This window comes from Bombina bombina, chromosome 1, assembly GCF_027579735.1.
Source record: "Bombina bombina isolate aBomBom1 chromosome 1, aBomBom1.pri, whole genome shotgun sequence".
NCBI classification, from domain to species: domain Eukaryota; kingdom Metazoa; phylum Chordata; class Amphibia; order Anura; family Bombinatoridae; genus Bombina; species Bombina bombina.
In genome coordinates this window covers 1,187,127,567-1,187,144,381 of record NC_069499.1, presented here as the reverse complement: position 1 = coordinate 1,187,144,381, position 16,815 = coordinate 1,187,127,567, and the positions used below count along the sequence as shown (strand labels likewise).

The 16,815-nt window shown below is 42.1% G+C and overlaps 1 protein-coding gene across 2 annotated transcripts in view; it reads left to right on the top strand.

Annotated features, from left to right (window-relative positions):
- Positions 1-16,815, top strand: part of ADAM11 (ADAM metallopeptidase domain 11) — a 615,610-nt gene that overhangs the window by 458,379 nt on the left and 140,416 nt on the right. For both annotated transcript variants that reach the window (XM_053699946.1, XM_053699947.1), the window contains exons 21-22: positions 9,777-9,876; positions 10,802-10,921. In XM_053699946.1, coding sequence (XP_053555921.1) covers positions 9,777-9,876; positions 10,802-10,921 — 220 coding nt within the window. The remainder of the gene's footprint in view (positions 1-9,776; positions 9,877-10,801; positions 10,922-16,815) is intronic.

Sequence of the window (16,815 nt, the reverse complement as noted above, 5' to 3'; positions counted from 1 at the left end):
TGTGTTTGACTGTTTGTTAACAGGTTTTAAGTTTTTCTAATTCGTTTTTGGGCCTGAGGGGTTAATCATCCATTTGCAAGTGGGTGCAATGCTGCTTTAGTCCCTTATACACACTGTAAAAATTTCGTAGAGTTTACTACTTTTTTTCACTGTTTTGCAGTTTATGTGGTAGTTTTTTTCTCTTAAAGGCACAGTACCGTTTTTTATTATTACTTTTTTCACATTTATTAAAGTGTTTTCCAAGCTTGCTGGTCTCATTACTAGTCTGTTAAACATGTCTGACATAGAGGAAACTCCTTGTTCATTATGTTTAGAAGCCATTGTGGAACCCCCTCTTAGAATGTGTACCAAATGCACTGACCTTTCTATAAGTTATAAAGACCATATTATGGCTTTTAAAGATTTATCACCTGAGCTCTCCCCACGTGTCAGAACCTATAACTCCCGGTCAAGGGACGCCAAGTACATCTAGCGCGTCCAATGCGTTTACTTTACAAGACATGGCGGCAGTTATGAATCATACCCTCACTGAGGTATTGTCCAAACTGCCAGGGTTACAAGGAAAGCGAGACAGCTCTGGGGCTAGAACAAATACAGAGCTCTCTGACGCTTTAGTAGCTATGTCTGATATACCCTCATAATGTGCAGAAGTTGAAGCAGGAGAGCTTCTATCTGTGGGTGACTTCTCTGATTCAGGGAAGGAGTTACTTCAGTCTGACTCTGAAATGACAGCATTTAAATTTAAGCTTGAACACCTCCGTGTGTTGCTCAGGGAGGTTTTAGCGACTCTGGATGACTGTGACACCATTGTAGTCCCAGAGAAATTGTGTAAAATGGACAAATACTTTGCAGTGCCTGTTTACACTGATGTTTTTCCAATCCCTAAGAGGTTTTCAGAAATTATTACTAAGGAATGGGATAGACCAGGTGTGCCATTCTCTCCCCCTCCTGCTTTTAAGAAAATGTTTCCTATAGATGCCGCTACACGGGACTTGTGGCAGACGGTCCCTTAGGTGGAGGGAGCAGTCTCTACCCTAGCTAAGCGTACAACTATTCCTGTCGAGGACAGTTGTGCTTTCCTAGATCCTATGGATAAGAAATTAGAGGGTTTCCTTAAGAAAATCTTTATACAACAAGGTTTTATTCTCCAGCCTCTTGCATGCATTGCCCCAGTCACTGCTGCAGCGGCTTTCTGGTTCGAGTCTCTGGAGGAGGCTTTACAGGTAGAGACCCCGTTGGATGATATCCTTGACAGGCTTAAAGCTCTTAAGTTAGGCAATTCACTTATTTCTGACGCCGTTTTTCATTTAACCAAGCTAACTGCTAAAAATTCAGGTTTTGCCATTCAGGCACGTAGGGCGCTATGGCTTAATCCTGGTCAGCTGATGTCACTTCAAAGTCTAAACTTCTCAATATCCCCTTCAAAGGGCAGACCCTATTTGGGCCTGGACTGAAGGAGATCATTTCTGATATTACTGGAGGAAAAGGCCACGCCCTTCCCCAGGATAGGTCCAACAAGTTAAGGACCAAACAGACTAATTTTCGTTCCTTTCGAAACTTCAAGAGTGGCACAGCTTCATCTTCCTCTGCTACAAAACAAGCCCAGTCCAAGCTAGTCTGGAGACCTAACCAGGCTTGGAACAAGGGGGAACAGACCAAAAAACCTGCTGCTGCCTCTAAGACAGCATGAAGGAGTAGCCCCCGATCCGGGACCAGATCTAGTGGGGGACAGACTTTCTCTCTTCACCCAGGCTTGGGCAAGAGATGTCCAGGATCCCTGGGCTCTGGAGATTGTTTCCCAGGGATATCTTCTGGATTTCAAAGCTTCATCTCCAAAGGGGAGATTTCATCTCTCACAATTATCTGCAAACCAGATAAAGAGAGAGGCATTCTTACATTGCGTTCAAGACCTACTAGTTATGGGAGTGATCCACCCAGTTCCAAAGGAGGAACAGGGGCAGGGCTTCTATTCAAATCTGTTTATAGTTCCCAAGAAAGAGGGAACTTTCAGACCAATCTTGGATCTCAAGATCCTAAACAAATTTCTCAGGGTCCCATCCTTCAAGATGGAGACTATTCAAACCATCCTACCTATGATCCAGGAGGGTCAATATATGACTACCGTGGATTTAAAGGATGCTTATCTACATATTCCGATACACAGGGATCATCATCAGTTTCTCAGGTTCGCCTTCCTAGACAGGCATTACCAGTTTGTGGCTCTTCCCTTTGGGTTAGCCACGGCACCAAGAATCTTTACGAAGGTTCTAGGGTCCCTTCTGGCGGTTCTAAGACTGCGGGGTATAGCAGTAGCCCCTTACCTAGACGACATCCTGATACAGGCGTCAACTTTTCAAATCGCCAGGTCCCATACGGACATTGTTCTGGCATTCCTAAGGTCTCACGGGTGGAAGGTGAATGAAGGAAAGAGTTCTCTCTCACCTCTCACAAGAGTTTCCTTCCTAGGAACTCTGACAGATTCAGTAGAAATTAAGATTTATCTGACAGAGGTCAGGTTGTCAAAACTTCTAACTTCCTGCCGTGCTCTTTATTCCATTTCTCGTCTGTCAGTGGCTCAGTGTATGGAGGTAATCGGATTAATGGTAGTGGCAATGGACATTGTTCTGTTTGCCCGCCTACATCTCAGACCACTGCAACTTTGCATGCTCAATCAGTGGAATGGGGATTACACAGATTTGTCCCCTCTACTAAATCTGGATCAAGAGACCAGGGATTCTCTTCTCTGGTGGCTATCTCGAGTCCATCTGTCCAAGGGAATGAGTTTCCGCAGGCCATAATGGACTATAGTAATGACAGATGCCAGCCTTCTGGGCTGGGGTGCAGTCTGGAACTCCCTGAAGGCCCTCCTTCCGATAAACATTCTGGAACTAAGAGCGATATTCAATGCTCTTCAGGCTTGGCCTCAGCTAGCTGCGGTTAGGTTCATCAGATTTCAGTCAGACAACATCACGACTGTAGCCTATATCAACCATTAGGGGGGAACAAGGAGCCCCCTGGCAATGTTGGAGGTTTCAAAGATAATTCTATGGGCAGAGGTTCACTCTTGTCATCTCTCAGCTATCCATATCCCAGGAGTAGAGAACTGGGAGGCGGATTTTCTAAGTCGGCAGACTTTTCATCCGGGGGAGTGGGAGCTCCATCCGGAGGTATTTGCCCAGTTGATCCAACTTTGGGGCAAACCAGAACTGGATCTCATGGCGTCTCGTCAGAACGCCAAGCTTCCTTGTTACGGGTCCAGGTCCAGGGTTCTCAAGGCAGCGCTGATAGATGCTCTAGCAGCGCCCTGGTCCTTCAGCCTGGCTTATGTGTTTCCACCATTTCCTCTGCTCCCTCGTCTGATTGCCAAGATCAAGCAGAAGAGAGCTTCTGTGATCTTGATAGCCCCTGCGTGGCCACGCAGGACTTTGTATGCAGATCTGGTGGACATGTCATCCTTTCCACCATGGACTCTGCTGCTAAGGCAGGACCTTCTACTTCAAGGTCCCTTCAAACATCCAAATCTAATTTCTCTACGTCTGACTGCTTGGAGATTGAACGCTTGATTCTATCAAAGCGTGTTTTTTCCGAATCGGTCATTGATACCTTAATTCAGGCTCGAAAGCTTGTCACCAGGAAAATCTATCATAAGATATGGTGTAAATATCTTCATTGGTGTGAATCCAAGGGTTACTCATGGAGTAAGGTCAGGATTCCTAGGATATTATCTTTTCTCCAAGAAGGATTGGAGAAGGGTTTGTCAGCTAGTTCCTTAAAGGGACAGATTTCTGCTCTGTCTATTCTTTTGCACAAACGTCTGGCTGAGGTTCCAGACGTTAAGGCGTTTTGTCAGGCTTTAGTTAGAATCAAGCCTGTGTTTAAACCTGTTGCTCCGCCATGGAGTTTAAATTTAGTTCTTAAAGTTCTTCAAGGGGTTCCGTTTGAACCTTTGCATTCCATAGATATTAAGCTTTTATCTTGGAAAGTTCTGTTTTTAGTAGCTATCTCCTCGGCTCGAAGAGTTTCAGAGTTATCTGCTTTACAATGTGATTCCCCTTATCTGATTTTCCATGCAGATAAGGTAGTGTTACGTACCAAACCTGGGTTTCTTCCTAAGGTGGTATCTAATAAGAATATCAATCAGGAGATTGTTGTTCCTTCACTATGTCCTAATCCTTCTTCAAAGAAGGAACGTCTATTACACAATCTTGATGTGGTTCGTGCTTTAAAGTTTTATTTACAAGCTACAAAGGATTTTCGTCAAACATCTGCTTTGTTTGTTGTCTACTCTGGACAGAGGAGAGGCCAAAAGGCTTCGGCAACTTCTCTTTCTTTTTGGCTAAGAAGTATAATACGCTTAGCTTATGAGACTGCTGGCCAGCAGCCTCCTGAAAGAATTACATCTCATTCTACTAGAGCAGTAGCTTCCACATGGGCTTTTAAACATGAGGCCTCTGTTGAACAGATTTGTAAGGCGGCGACTTGGTCTTCACTTCATACCTTTTCTAAATTCTATAAATTTGATACTTTTGCTTCTTCTGAGGCTATTTTTGGGAGAAAGGTCTTACAGGCATTGGTGCCTACCGTTTAAGTTCCTGCCTTGTCCCTCCCTTCATCCGTGTCCTAAAGCTTTGGTATTGGTATCCCACAAGTAATGGATGAACCCGTGGACTGGATACACCTTTACAAGAGAAAACAAAATTTATGCTTACCTGATAAATTTATTTCTCTTGTGGTCTATCCAGTCCATGGCCCACCCTGTCATTTTAAGGCAGGTGTTTTTTTTATTTTATTTTTAAACTACAGTCACCACTGCACCCTATAATTTCTCCTTTTTTTCTTGCTTGTCTTCGGTCGAATGACTGGGGGTGGCAGTTAGGGGAGGAGCTATATAGACAGCTCTGCTGTGGGTGTCCTCTTGCAGCTTCCTGTTGGGAAGGAGAATATCCCACAAGTAATGGATGAACCCGTGGACTGGATACACCACAAGAGAAATAAATTTATCAGGCAAAAACTTAGTGCGCTTACATGCCTCAATGGTGCCTCGCATCTCGCCAATGGCTTTAGATGTAGATTCCAGGATCTTTTCCAGTTCCATTGTGGAAAGGTATTCTTTAAGTTCCGTCTCCAACTTTAACACTTCGGTCTTTTGTAAGGTAATCTCCCTTTGCAGGTACTCTACAGTTAGAACCATCAGATCAAACGAGTATTTGTTCAGAATACGCTCACATTTTTCACAATATTCTTTATTGTTGAGCATTAGTGTGGGTCTTATATTCATTCTTAGTCTCCGGGGAACTCTGCTAATGTTGCAGAATGGAGTTCAAAGGAAACTTTTTTGCATGATAGCTTTTCATAGTGTTTGCCTGTGATTTCAGCAGGTGAGGTCTTTAGAAAGTCTCTAGAGCCGCAAGCAAGGGTGATAATCCTTGCAGCCTCAGTTTCAGTGTACATAAACAGCTTGGAATTAGTGTTATTTATTTCACTCTCTGGGGAGTTTACATTTTCAACCACAGTATTCTGCTCCATGGTATCTTTGTGCAATTTCCAGTGTGGTCCACAAATCACAGTTAGAGATAGGAACAGCACAACAGACAAAAAGGTGTCAAGGGCTCCACACCAGGTCCCAAGTACAAATCAAACAGTCCAAAAGGCAGCAGCACTCACCACTTCCAAAATTGCAGACATGTATTGAAACACCAAGGTGCACACGATAACAACAAAATAGGAAAATTAAAAACCCTGTAGCTGAACATTTTGTAAGTGCTGGCCATAACATCTGTCAACTAAGATTCCAAATTATTGATCACATAGGCAATCAGACGAGGGGGAGACAGGGAGTTATACTTAAAACAAAAAGAGATGTTTTGGATAGATACATTGGAGACCTTGAGCCCAGTGGGTCTTAAAGGGACATTATACACTTATTTTTTCTTTGCATAAATGTTTTGTAGATGATCTATTTATATAGCCCATAAAGTTTTTTTGTTTTTTTTTTAAAAAATGTATAGTTTTGCTTATTTTTAAATAACACTGCTCTGATTTTCAGACTCCTAACCAAGCCCCAAAGTTTTATGAGGATACTGTCCGCTACCTACTCCAGCTTGCTCCTGTTTGTGTAAAGGGTTTTCTCATATGCAAAAGAAGGGGGAGGGGGGAGTGTCTTATTTCCCACTTGCAGTGGGCTTTCCAGCTACCTTTTCAACAGAGCTAAACTGAGAGCTTCTAAGTACGTTTTTAAACAGTTTTATATTAGATTTTTTTGTTTTCAAAAAGTTTTATTGGTTTTCACAAAAATACATCTTAAAACATTTAACATAATAACATGAGTCATGTCAGCTTAACATACAGCTATTACTTTTGAGATACATCTTTCCTGGTGTAGACATAGCTTAGGTGGGCATTTTGAAGGCAGTGTGCACAGTAGTGTCAAAGTCTACAATTTATTTTAAATCCCTCTACTGAACTTAGCGATATAAAACACATTAGCTTAACGTATAAAAAGTACTTTCTGAAATACATCTATCCCGGTATCAATATAGACTGGGCGGTCAATATGGTGGCTATGTGCTCATTAGTATCATAGTTTACAGTCTGACATTAATACTTCAACTGGGGTGATTAATTACCTCCCTGAGTCTATCATCTTTTCTCGTCCTGGGGGCGTTGGGGGCTCGGCCAGCCGTGAGTGTGTGAAACTTGCTTTTGTTAGATCCCAATATAATTTGATGTCTAGAAATAAGGCCTTTCTTTGTGTTTTAAAATAACTGTATTCCTCTAGAAGTAGAGTGTCATCTACATGTTTCAGCCACTCCTGCACTGTAGGCTTTACAGGGGTTTTCCACTTGCTAGCTATCAAAGACCTGGCTGAGTTCAGGGAGAACTGGATCACCTTTTGTCTAAGTTGACATATGTTTCTGGGGAGGGCATTCAATAGTGCAATAATGGGGGTTAGTGTAAATGTGTCATCCAATAGTTGTCTAAAAAAGAGTTCTATCTCCTGCCAAAATGGCCTGACCACGGGGCAGTCCCACCACATATGGGACATAGTTCCCCTGAAGCTGCATCCCCTCCAGCAGAGATCGGATGAATTTGGGTATATACTTTTAAGGCGTGATGGTGTCAGGTACCACCTGGACAACAACTTATAATTGAGCTCTAAAATTCTAGTGGATGATGATGATTTCTTCACCAGAGCATAAATCCTGCTCCATTCTTTGTCCTCTAGGGCAATATTTAGGTCTTGCTGCCATTTGTTTGTATATGACGGTCGTGTAACCCTGCCGTCTCCCTGTAATATGGATTTTGCTAATGATAATGTGTGTCGTAGGGGGCCTTGAGCAGTGCATATGGTCTCAAAGCGGGTCATAGGTCTCGTCCAGTCAGGCTTATGCTCAGACTTGTCAAAAAGGTGTCGCAGTTGTCCATATTTTAACCAGCTTGCAAAAGCCCCATTCAGGATGTCCCCTAGTTCTTGTCTGTCTTTAAGTCTCTGTCCGTTCAAAACCTTATGTATGGGTGTCGTGTATCCAATCTCGTCTAGAGTTTTGTTTACCAGGCTATAGTCCATGCCACCCAAGAATTCTGCGTTCGGGGACACTGGGGTTAGGGGTGATCTCAATGTTGAGATGGAAGGGCAAGTCCTCAGGACCTCATCCCAAATCGTAAATACTGAGGTGTAGAATTTGAAGGTGGTAGTCGCTACTGGTCTATGTGACTTGGGAATCCAGCACAGGGATCCCACTTGTGGGGTTTTCAGTATGTGGGAGTCAATCGTTATCCAAGCCTTTGTAGCCTCGTTCCTGTTCCAATCTAATACCCTCTGTACTCCTATCGATCTATAATATGTCGCTATGCAAGGAAGTCCCACCCCCCCGGTCGCTAGAGTTTTGTAGAGAGTGTTCCTATCTACTCGAGGTTTTATCGAGCCCCAAACATATTTATTTAGTAAAGCCTGCAGTTGCTTGAGAAAGTTGTGTGGAAGATGTATTGGTAGTGCTTGCATAATATACAAGATTCTGGGGAGAGCTGTCATTTTCAATGTTTGAATCCTCCCCCACCAAGAGATGGGCTTCGACCCCCAGTCCTTCAGGTCAGACTGTGTGTTGTTATAGAGTGATTTAAAATTAGCACTAAACAAAAGCTTATTTCTGGGCGTTAGGTTTATTCCTAGATATTTAATTGTCTTGGGTTGCAGTTGGTAGGGACAGTCCCTCATTAGCGAGTCTAACTCCTTTTCCGTTAAATTTATGTTTAATATCTCAGACTTTTGGTGATTAATTGAGAAGAACGATAGTTTACCAAATTCCCTAAACTCCTCTGTCACCGCGGGAAGGGATGTGTCTGGGGAGGTAAGAGATAGCAGTACATCATCCGCGTAAAGCGAGACCTTGTAGTTGTTAGGACCCAAAGATATCCCCTTAATTTGCTCATTCTGTCTTATACGCGCTGCCAGTGTCTCAATGCTCAGCACGAATAGTAAGGGAGACAAAGGGCATCCTTGCCTTGTCCCATTTCCTATCTGAAAGGAATCAGACAATACACCATTTACTTTAATCTTTGCTGTTGGTTTAAGGTACATTGACTGGATTCTGTTTATTATTAATTTTCCAAAGCCAAATTTTTCTAGGGTGGCAAATAGAAAAGACCAGTTAAGGCGGTCAAACGCCTTTTCTGCGTCAGATGTTAATAATATGGAGCTTAATCCCTGTGTCTTAGCATATTCTATTAACTGTAAAGCTCTTATGGTGTTGTCCCTGGCTTCTCTGCCAGGGACAAACCCAACCTGATCTGTATGTATTAAGGATGGGAGAAAGGCACTGATTCTAGTTGCCAGGATTTTCGCGTAGATTTTCAAGTCCGTATTTAGGAGGGATATTGGTCTAAATTTAGATGGGGTATCTGATAGGTTTTCTAGCTTCGGTATCACTGCGATATGCGCTTCTTTTGTTAGGGTGGGAAATTGTTCTCTTTCATCAATGGCTTGGAACAGTGAGAGCAGGTGGGGCGCTAGTACCGTACTAAATGTTTTGTAATATTTATTCGATAGGCCATCTGGCCCAGGGCTCTTTCCTGTAGGCAGAGATTTAATAGCCTGAAGGATTTCTTGTATTGTAATTGGTTCCTCTAGTACCATTTTTTGTTGTTCGCTTAGTCTTGGGAGGTCTATTGACCTCAAATAGTTGTCTATATCTATATTAGATTTTTATATCAGTATCTGTGCATCTTATTTTTTATAGTAGTGTCTATTACATGCAGTTATATGAAAATGAGTGTATACTGTCCCTTTAATAAAGATTTTGGCGCGTCTATATTTTTATAATATCAGGCTTAATATATTTATGCATTTGTCAAGTGAGCTACCTTAAAAAGGAGGTGCTCGCGCAAACAACTTAGAGGGAATGGTGCTACCAAGAGCATTAGGGTTTTGGGGTGCTATGCATATTGTGTACTGAGCTAAATGGATGGAGGATAAGGGCTATTATGTGGTAGGTCAAGTTTTCTTGTTCATGGGTATGTAAGTAGAAGTTAGGCTTAAATGAGGTAGTGGAGAACATAAGCCTATTGTGAATAAAAATATTTGTTAGGGTTTTTAGAGGTGGGGTACAGTGTTAAGGGTGGGCATTTCTTAATTAATAAAACTGCTTGTGAATACTGGAGGTAGAAAGCATTTTGTCATACTTCTGCATCTTGAATTGTATCCTTTTAAAAACAATGTTCAAGGCAAGAATACAAAAAACATTATTTTTCAATTGATAGAGGTGTTCATGTAATCTCAGGTGCATCTGACCGATTCTGCTATGAAAAATTAAACATTGAGGGAACAGAAAAAGGAAACTGTGGGAGAGATGGACAGAACTGGGTTCAGTGCAACAAGCAGTAAGTATGAGTGTTTTTCTCTTTATTTCTAGTTATCTACTTTGCAAGGGGGTTATTTGTGTCTGTTGCAGGTTGGGGGGGTGGGTTAGTATTTACAGAATCACAAAGCAGAAAAAAAATAACTTTTAGCTGGGTTTGTAATTTATTTGATAGATTATGTTTACTAGTAACAAACAAGACATAGACTTCCAGTATAGAAGCACCAGGCAGACAAGGGCAGGAAACTTTGAACCTGTCCACCTGGCATCACAGCTAGTGGGCAATGATATGCTACCTGTATTTAACATTGCACAAAAGTCTGAGAGCCGCGCACAAGCATGGGGCGGCTCACTGCACAATCACCCCAGTCGGACAAGTCCAGGGGTATAGCAAACCGCCATCCCAGAGCTCATGCAAGACTGCAGATAAAGGTGCTCCGAAGCTGCATCAACAGCTTGTTAAATGGAGCCCATGGGGCATATTTATCAATATGCGGACGGACATGATACGAAGTAGCGGATTATGTCTGCTGAACATCGCTGCACATCGATAAATGCCGACAGCATATGCTGTCGGCATTTATCATTACACCAGCAGTTCTTTTGAACTGCTTGTGCAATACTGCCCCCTGCAGATTCGGGTGTCAATCAACATTCAATCGTATTCGATCAGGTTGATTTCTGTCTGCCGCCTCAGAGCAGGCGGACAAGTTATGGAGCAGCGGTCTGAAACAAGTGGCCTCAAGCTCCATACGGAGTTTGATAAATATGCCCCTATATATTCTAGCTAAATCTGCACCATCATTATTATTATTAATGAGGCATTATGGTAGTTTATGTATTTGACCCTTTTGATTCAGTGTTGCTGCTGTTTCTAGGGCTACATTCTAGAGCTAGAAATAGCTTGTTAAGAATCCTGTTAATATCATCTTAATGTTTTCTGTCAGGGATGTGTTGTGTGGGTATCTCCTGTGCTCTGAAATCTCAGGAATACCAAGAATTGGAGAACTGAATGGTGACATCACAAGTATGACCTTTTATCATCAGAACAAATATCTCGACTGCAGGTGAGAGAGGAACAAAAAAAAAAACTTAGAAAGATAAAGGCCAGTGTAAAAGTGAATGTAGTCATGTTAATGGGAAGGGACCAGATATACACAATATAGTTTAAATGGTCACTTTTTGAAAGAGCTGTATATAAACATTGTTTTTATTTTGCCTGGAAAAAAAATCTGATGTAAAAGCCATTTCCCCTTAAGCTAAGTAATACAGATAGTTGTGTGCAGTCTGCTGTTGCTCATTGGTTGCTAGGTACATCCTGCTAATGGCTGAGAGGTGCTCCCTGCTGCAGCTGGCTGACCATAAGCATGTACCTGATAGCTATTAAAGGGATATTCCAGACAAAATTGGAAACCACATGAGTGCATTTCGGTATTGAACAGAAGCAATTGTGTAATATACATGCATTACCAAAAATGCTTCTAATAAAAGCTATAGCTGTTACAAAAGTGTATTTAAGTATGCACCGTGCACCAGCATTTTAAACATAGCACTTATTCAGGGAGCCTAAGGTGCTTGTACCATATGTTAATGACTCAATTTGTTACTTGCTGAGATGATACAAGCCCCAGTGATGAGCAGCTGCAATATTTAAAATGTAGGTGCAGTGACAATATCTAGCTATGCTTCACATGCACGTGCAGAGACAAATATTAACACTAATACAATGATAACTTTTACTAGAAGCATTTTTGCCTATACATGTATATAGCAAATATGTTTCTCTTCAAAGATGTAATTAATCTATGTACATTTATATTTTGACTGGAATGTCCCTTTAAGCCTTAAGTACACAGCTGATACAACTGTATTAGTTTCAAGTTAAATTTAAAGGGAAACAAAACTAAAACTTTTTTTTATTCAGAGCATACCATTTTTAACAACTTTCCTATTTACTTCCATTATAACATTTGCTTCATTCTCATTATTGAGAGTGAACTGAACACATAGGGAGCGCCAATGACAAATTAGCAGCTAGCTCTCAATGCTGCATCGATGCTCATGTGCCTACCTAGGTATGCTTTTTAAACACAGTATACCATGAGAACAAGGCACACTTAATAACTGAAGTAAACGGGAAAGTTGTTTTTTAAACTATATTATATATATACTAAATCTTGAAAGTTTAATTTTGAGTTTACTGTCCCTTTAAACTGCTTTTAATCCATGTTTCTATATGAATGATAGAGAACCTGCCATAAGTAACGTATTTTGTCCATGTTGAATCCATGTGCTTAAGCTTTGTTATACACATAGATAGATTAGAACTAACAGCTTTTAGAGTGATAGAGCTTTGATTCCTACCCAGTTATGGTGTATGTCTTTCTTAAGGTGGTGAGAGTCCACAGGTCCTTACTATTGGGAATTCACTAGTACCTGGCAACCAGCAGGAGGCAAAAACACCCCACACCAGATATTTTAATCCCTCCCACACTGTGTACCTCCTAGTCTTTTCTTTGCCTCACCAAGGAAAAGGAGCGTAAGAGAAAGCAGTGTTTTTGACCCTGTGTTCCCCTCATAAGATGAAACTTTGAAGAGTGGGACTTAAAGTACTGGGCTGTAAAATGCAAATCTCCTGTGGGAGTCTTTAATCACCAGACTGCCACAGGTGTCAATGGGACTGGTCCTCCAGCCTCTACCTGTTTGGCTGGACTTCTGTACTCTCAATGTAAATCATCTATGGTTTGGTTTCAGTACTGTAAGGGCTTACTACTGTATGCCAAGTTTTGCAGCTGGGTAAGCATAGTAGAGTGGGTGTAAGCTCTGATAAATACTTTTTCCCACACAGCCTCCAGGCTTATCAGTAGGTACATATAGTTATGTATAAAATAAGCAAAGGTCTTTATATAAGGCAATACAGTGTGAGAGGACATGGGGCACTGTGTAAGAGTGTAGTGTATGTACTGTGATTAGTGGGACAAGTTAGACTGCTGTTTTGAGAAGGTTTGTCTTTATTCACTGGGAGCGCTTTTGGTGTAGCTTTTCCATCAGCTAGGTAAGCGTGTTGTGCTAACAGGCTTCCATTTTGTGTTGGGTTTTAGTGCAGTGTATGCTGTATCTTTCAGCATTTAGCTTCGGTTATAGCGCAGTGCATCCACGTTTTAGTGCAGTGTATGCTGTATCTTTCAGCATTTAGCTTCGGTTATAGCGCAGTGCATCCACACACCTGGGAGTGCAGGGGTTAAAAAATGTTGTGCCGCTCTGCAGTTTTGCATGCTCGTTCCTCCCCTCCTCACTGCACAGCAGCCATTTCCTTGATTCAGATGCTCCCATTTGGTGCCCAACTATAGAATGGATCAAGAGGAGGTACAGCCCTCTGCACCAGAAAAGGGGGGGGGTGTTTCTGGCAGTATTATATTATTGTATTATACTTATACGGTATACATTTTTGAAACCCATTCTCTATATTACATGTGTACTTCATTTAGATTTGTTAGCAGTCTGACATGTTACCATTATGTGTATCTAGCCTCAACACCTGAGTCAGTACATCTCATATTCCTCTGTGTCCTCTTTTTGCTTTATTTGACCTTATTTGCAATATGAAGCAGACTGTAATGGTCCCTTCTGGAGGTTTGTCAGAACCATTAGAAGGGATATCTGCTGATGGATTGCAAAACATAATTATTTTTTTAAAGGCAACAAATAGACTACTGTCCTCCAACTCAGCTTTGCTTTTCTTGCTTCAACTCTTTTTGTAAACTCTCATATAACTTCTCTCCAGCTTTTCCTCCTAAAGTGGTTTGGGACTCTTCCAGGGGAGTCTCATGGACTTTAATCCAGATTTCCTTCCTAAGATAGGGAGAGTCCACAGCTTCATTCCTTACTGTTGGGAAATACAACACCTGGCCACCAGGAGGAGGCAAAGACCCCTGCCAAAGGCTTAAATATGCCTCCCACTTCCTCATTACCCCAGTCATTCTTTGCCTTTCATCACGTTAGGAAGGCTCAGTGTCCCTTCCTTCAAGATTGAGACAATAAGGTCCATCCTTCCTTTAATTCAGGAAGGCCAGTTTATGACCACTATAGATCTGAAGGACGCTTGCCTTCATGTTCCACAGGGAACACTATCAGTTCCTGAGGTTTGCATTCCTGGACCAGCACTTACAGTTTATTGTCCTTCCGTTTGGCCTAGCTCCTGCTCCAACAATCTTTACAAAGGTTCTGGGGGCTCTTCTAGTCATTGCCAGAACTCAGGGTATTGCAGTAGCCCCATACTTGGACTATATTCTGGTGCAAGCCCCATCCTTTCATCTTGTGGAAGAATTCTCTGAGTCCCTTCTCAGTCTTCTTCAATCACATGGATGGAAGATAAACTTGGAAAAGAGTTCTCTTATCCCAAGTACCAGGGTGGAATTCCTCCATTATACAGACCAGAGACGTTGCAAGCTAACTTCGGCATGTCTTGCCCTCCGGACCTCGAGTGCCTCTGTGGCTTAGTGTATGGAGGTGATTGGTCTCATGGTGTCCTGCATGGACATCATTCCTTTTGCCAGGTTCCATCTCAGACCTTTACAAATGTGCATGCTGAGGCAGTGGAACTGCGATCATTTAGATCTGTCTCAACAGATTGTATTAGACAGCCGGTCGAGAGAATCGCTCTCTTGGTGGCTCTGTCCAGATCATCTGTCCCAAGGGACATAAAACACATTTTTTTTCTTTCATGATTTAGATAGAACATAACATTTTAAACTACTTTCTAATTTACTTCTATTATCAAATAATATTTGTTTTCTTGCTATACTTTGTTGAAAAGCAGAAATGAAAGCTCAAGAGTGTGCACGTGACTGCAGCACTATATAGCAGCAGTTTTGCAACAATGTTATACATTAGCAGGAGCACTATATGGCAGCACTATTTCCTGTCATGTAGTGCTTCAGGCATGTGCACGCAACCTACCTAGGTATCTCTTCAACCAAGAATAACATGAGAATGAAAAAAAATTGATAATAGAAGTAAATTGGAAACTTTTTAAAAATGGTATTCTCTTTCTGAATCATGAAAGAAAAAAATTGGGTTTAATGTCCCTTTAAGACCATCCTGGGAGATTGTGACTACGGACCAAAGGGATACTACGGCAATTTTCAAGGCCACTTCTGGGTTCGTCCCAGTTTATCAGATTCTAATCAGAAAATATAACCTCGGTGGCCTACATCGACCATCAGGGGGGAACGAGAAGTTCCTTGGGGATGAAGGAAGTATCTCAGATTCTAGAGTGGGCGGAGGCCCACAGCTGTTCGCTGTCAGCAATCCACATTCCGGGTGTGGAGAACTGGGAGGTGGATTTTCTCAGTAGGCAATCCTTCCATCCAGGGGAATGGTCTCTCCATCCTGAGGTGTTCTCAGAGATATGCAGCAAGTGGGAGAAGCCAGAGATAGATCTCATGGCGTCCCATCTCAATACCAAGCTACCCAGGTACGGGTCGAGGGATCCCCAAGCGGATCTAATATATGCACTAGCAGTGAGAGGTTCAAACTCATATATTTTTCCTCCATTTCCGCGACTTCCTCGAGTGGTGGCCGGCATCAAGCAGGAGTGGGTATCCGTAATCCAGATTTCTCCATCGTGGCCGTGAAGGATGTAGTTCGCTGATCTAATGAGGATGTCCTAATCTCGTCCGTGGAAGTTAACTTGTTGCAGAGACCTGATGATACAAGGTCCATTTGTTCATCAAAATCTAGATTCTGTGAGGCTGGCTGTGTGGAGATTGAATGCTTAGTCTTATCCAAGAGAGGTTTCTCTGAGAGTGTCATTGATACTCTTATTCAAGCTCGTAAACCAGTTACTCAGCGTATCTACCACAAGGTGTGAAGAGCGTGGTTTTTACTGGCACAGAATTAAGGTTGCCAGGATCTCATCTTTTCTCCAGGATGGACTGGAGAAGGGCCTTTCTGCTAGTTCCCTGAGGGGACATATTTTGGCCCTGTCAGTTTTATTGCACAAGAGACTGGCTGAGCTTCCAGATGTGCAGTCCTTTGTTAAGGCTCTGATTAGGATCAGACCTGTGTTTAGATCTGGTGCTCCTCCTTGGAGCCTAAATCTTGTTCTTCTGGTTTTGTAACAGGTTCTGTTTGAGCCTATGCATTCCGTTGACATCAAATTGTTATCTTGGAAGGTTCTCTTTTTATCGGCTATTGCCTCTGCGCGCAGAGTTTCTGAGATCTTTGCTTTGCAATGTGAGCCCCCTTATCTAATTTTTCATGCAGATAAGGTAGTTTTATGTACTGAATTAGGTTTTCTTCCGAAGGTTGTGTTGGATCGCAACATCAATCAGGAGATTGTTGTTCCTTCCTTGTGTCCTAATCCTTCTTCATCAAAGGAACGCCTACTTCACAATTTAGATGTGGTTCGCGCCTTGAAGTTTTATCTTCAGGCTACTATGAAGTTTAGACACTCTTCCTCTTTGTTGTCTATTCAGGGAAGCGTAAGGGGCAGAAGGCTACTTCGACTTACCTATCGAAGATTTGTAAGGCGGCTACCTGGTCCTCCTTACATACTTTTTCAAAATTTTACAATTTTGATGTTTGAAGCAGCTTTTGGGAGAAACATTTTGCAGGCTGTGCCCTCAGAATAGAGTCCGCCTCTTCCTTTTTGTTCTCTCCCATTATTCATTAAATGTCATCTGGAGCTTGGGTATAGTTTTCCAACAGTAAGGAATGAAGCTGTGGATTCTCCCTATCTTAGGAAGGAAAACATAATTTATGCTTACCAGATAAATTCCTTTCCTTCCGGATAGGGAGAGTCCACGGCCCCCGCCCGTTTTTTCTTGTCTATGGGCGGTCCCCTATTATTTATTTTATTCTTCTGGCACCATTTATACCCTAAGTTTTCTCCTACTTTTCCTTGTTCCCTCGGTAGAATGACTGGGGTAATGAGGAAGTGGGAGGGATATTTAAGCCT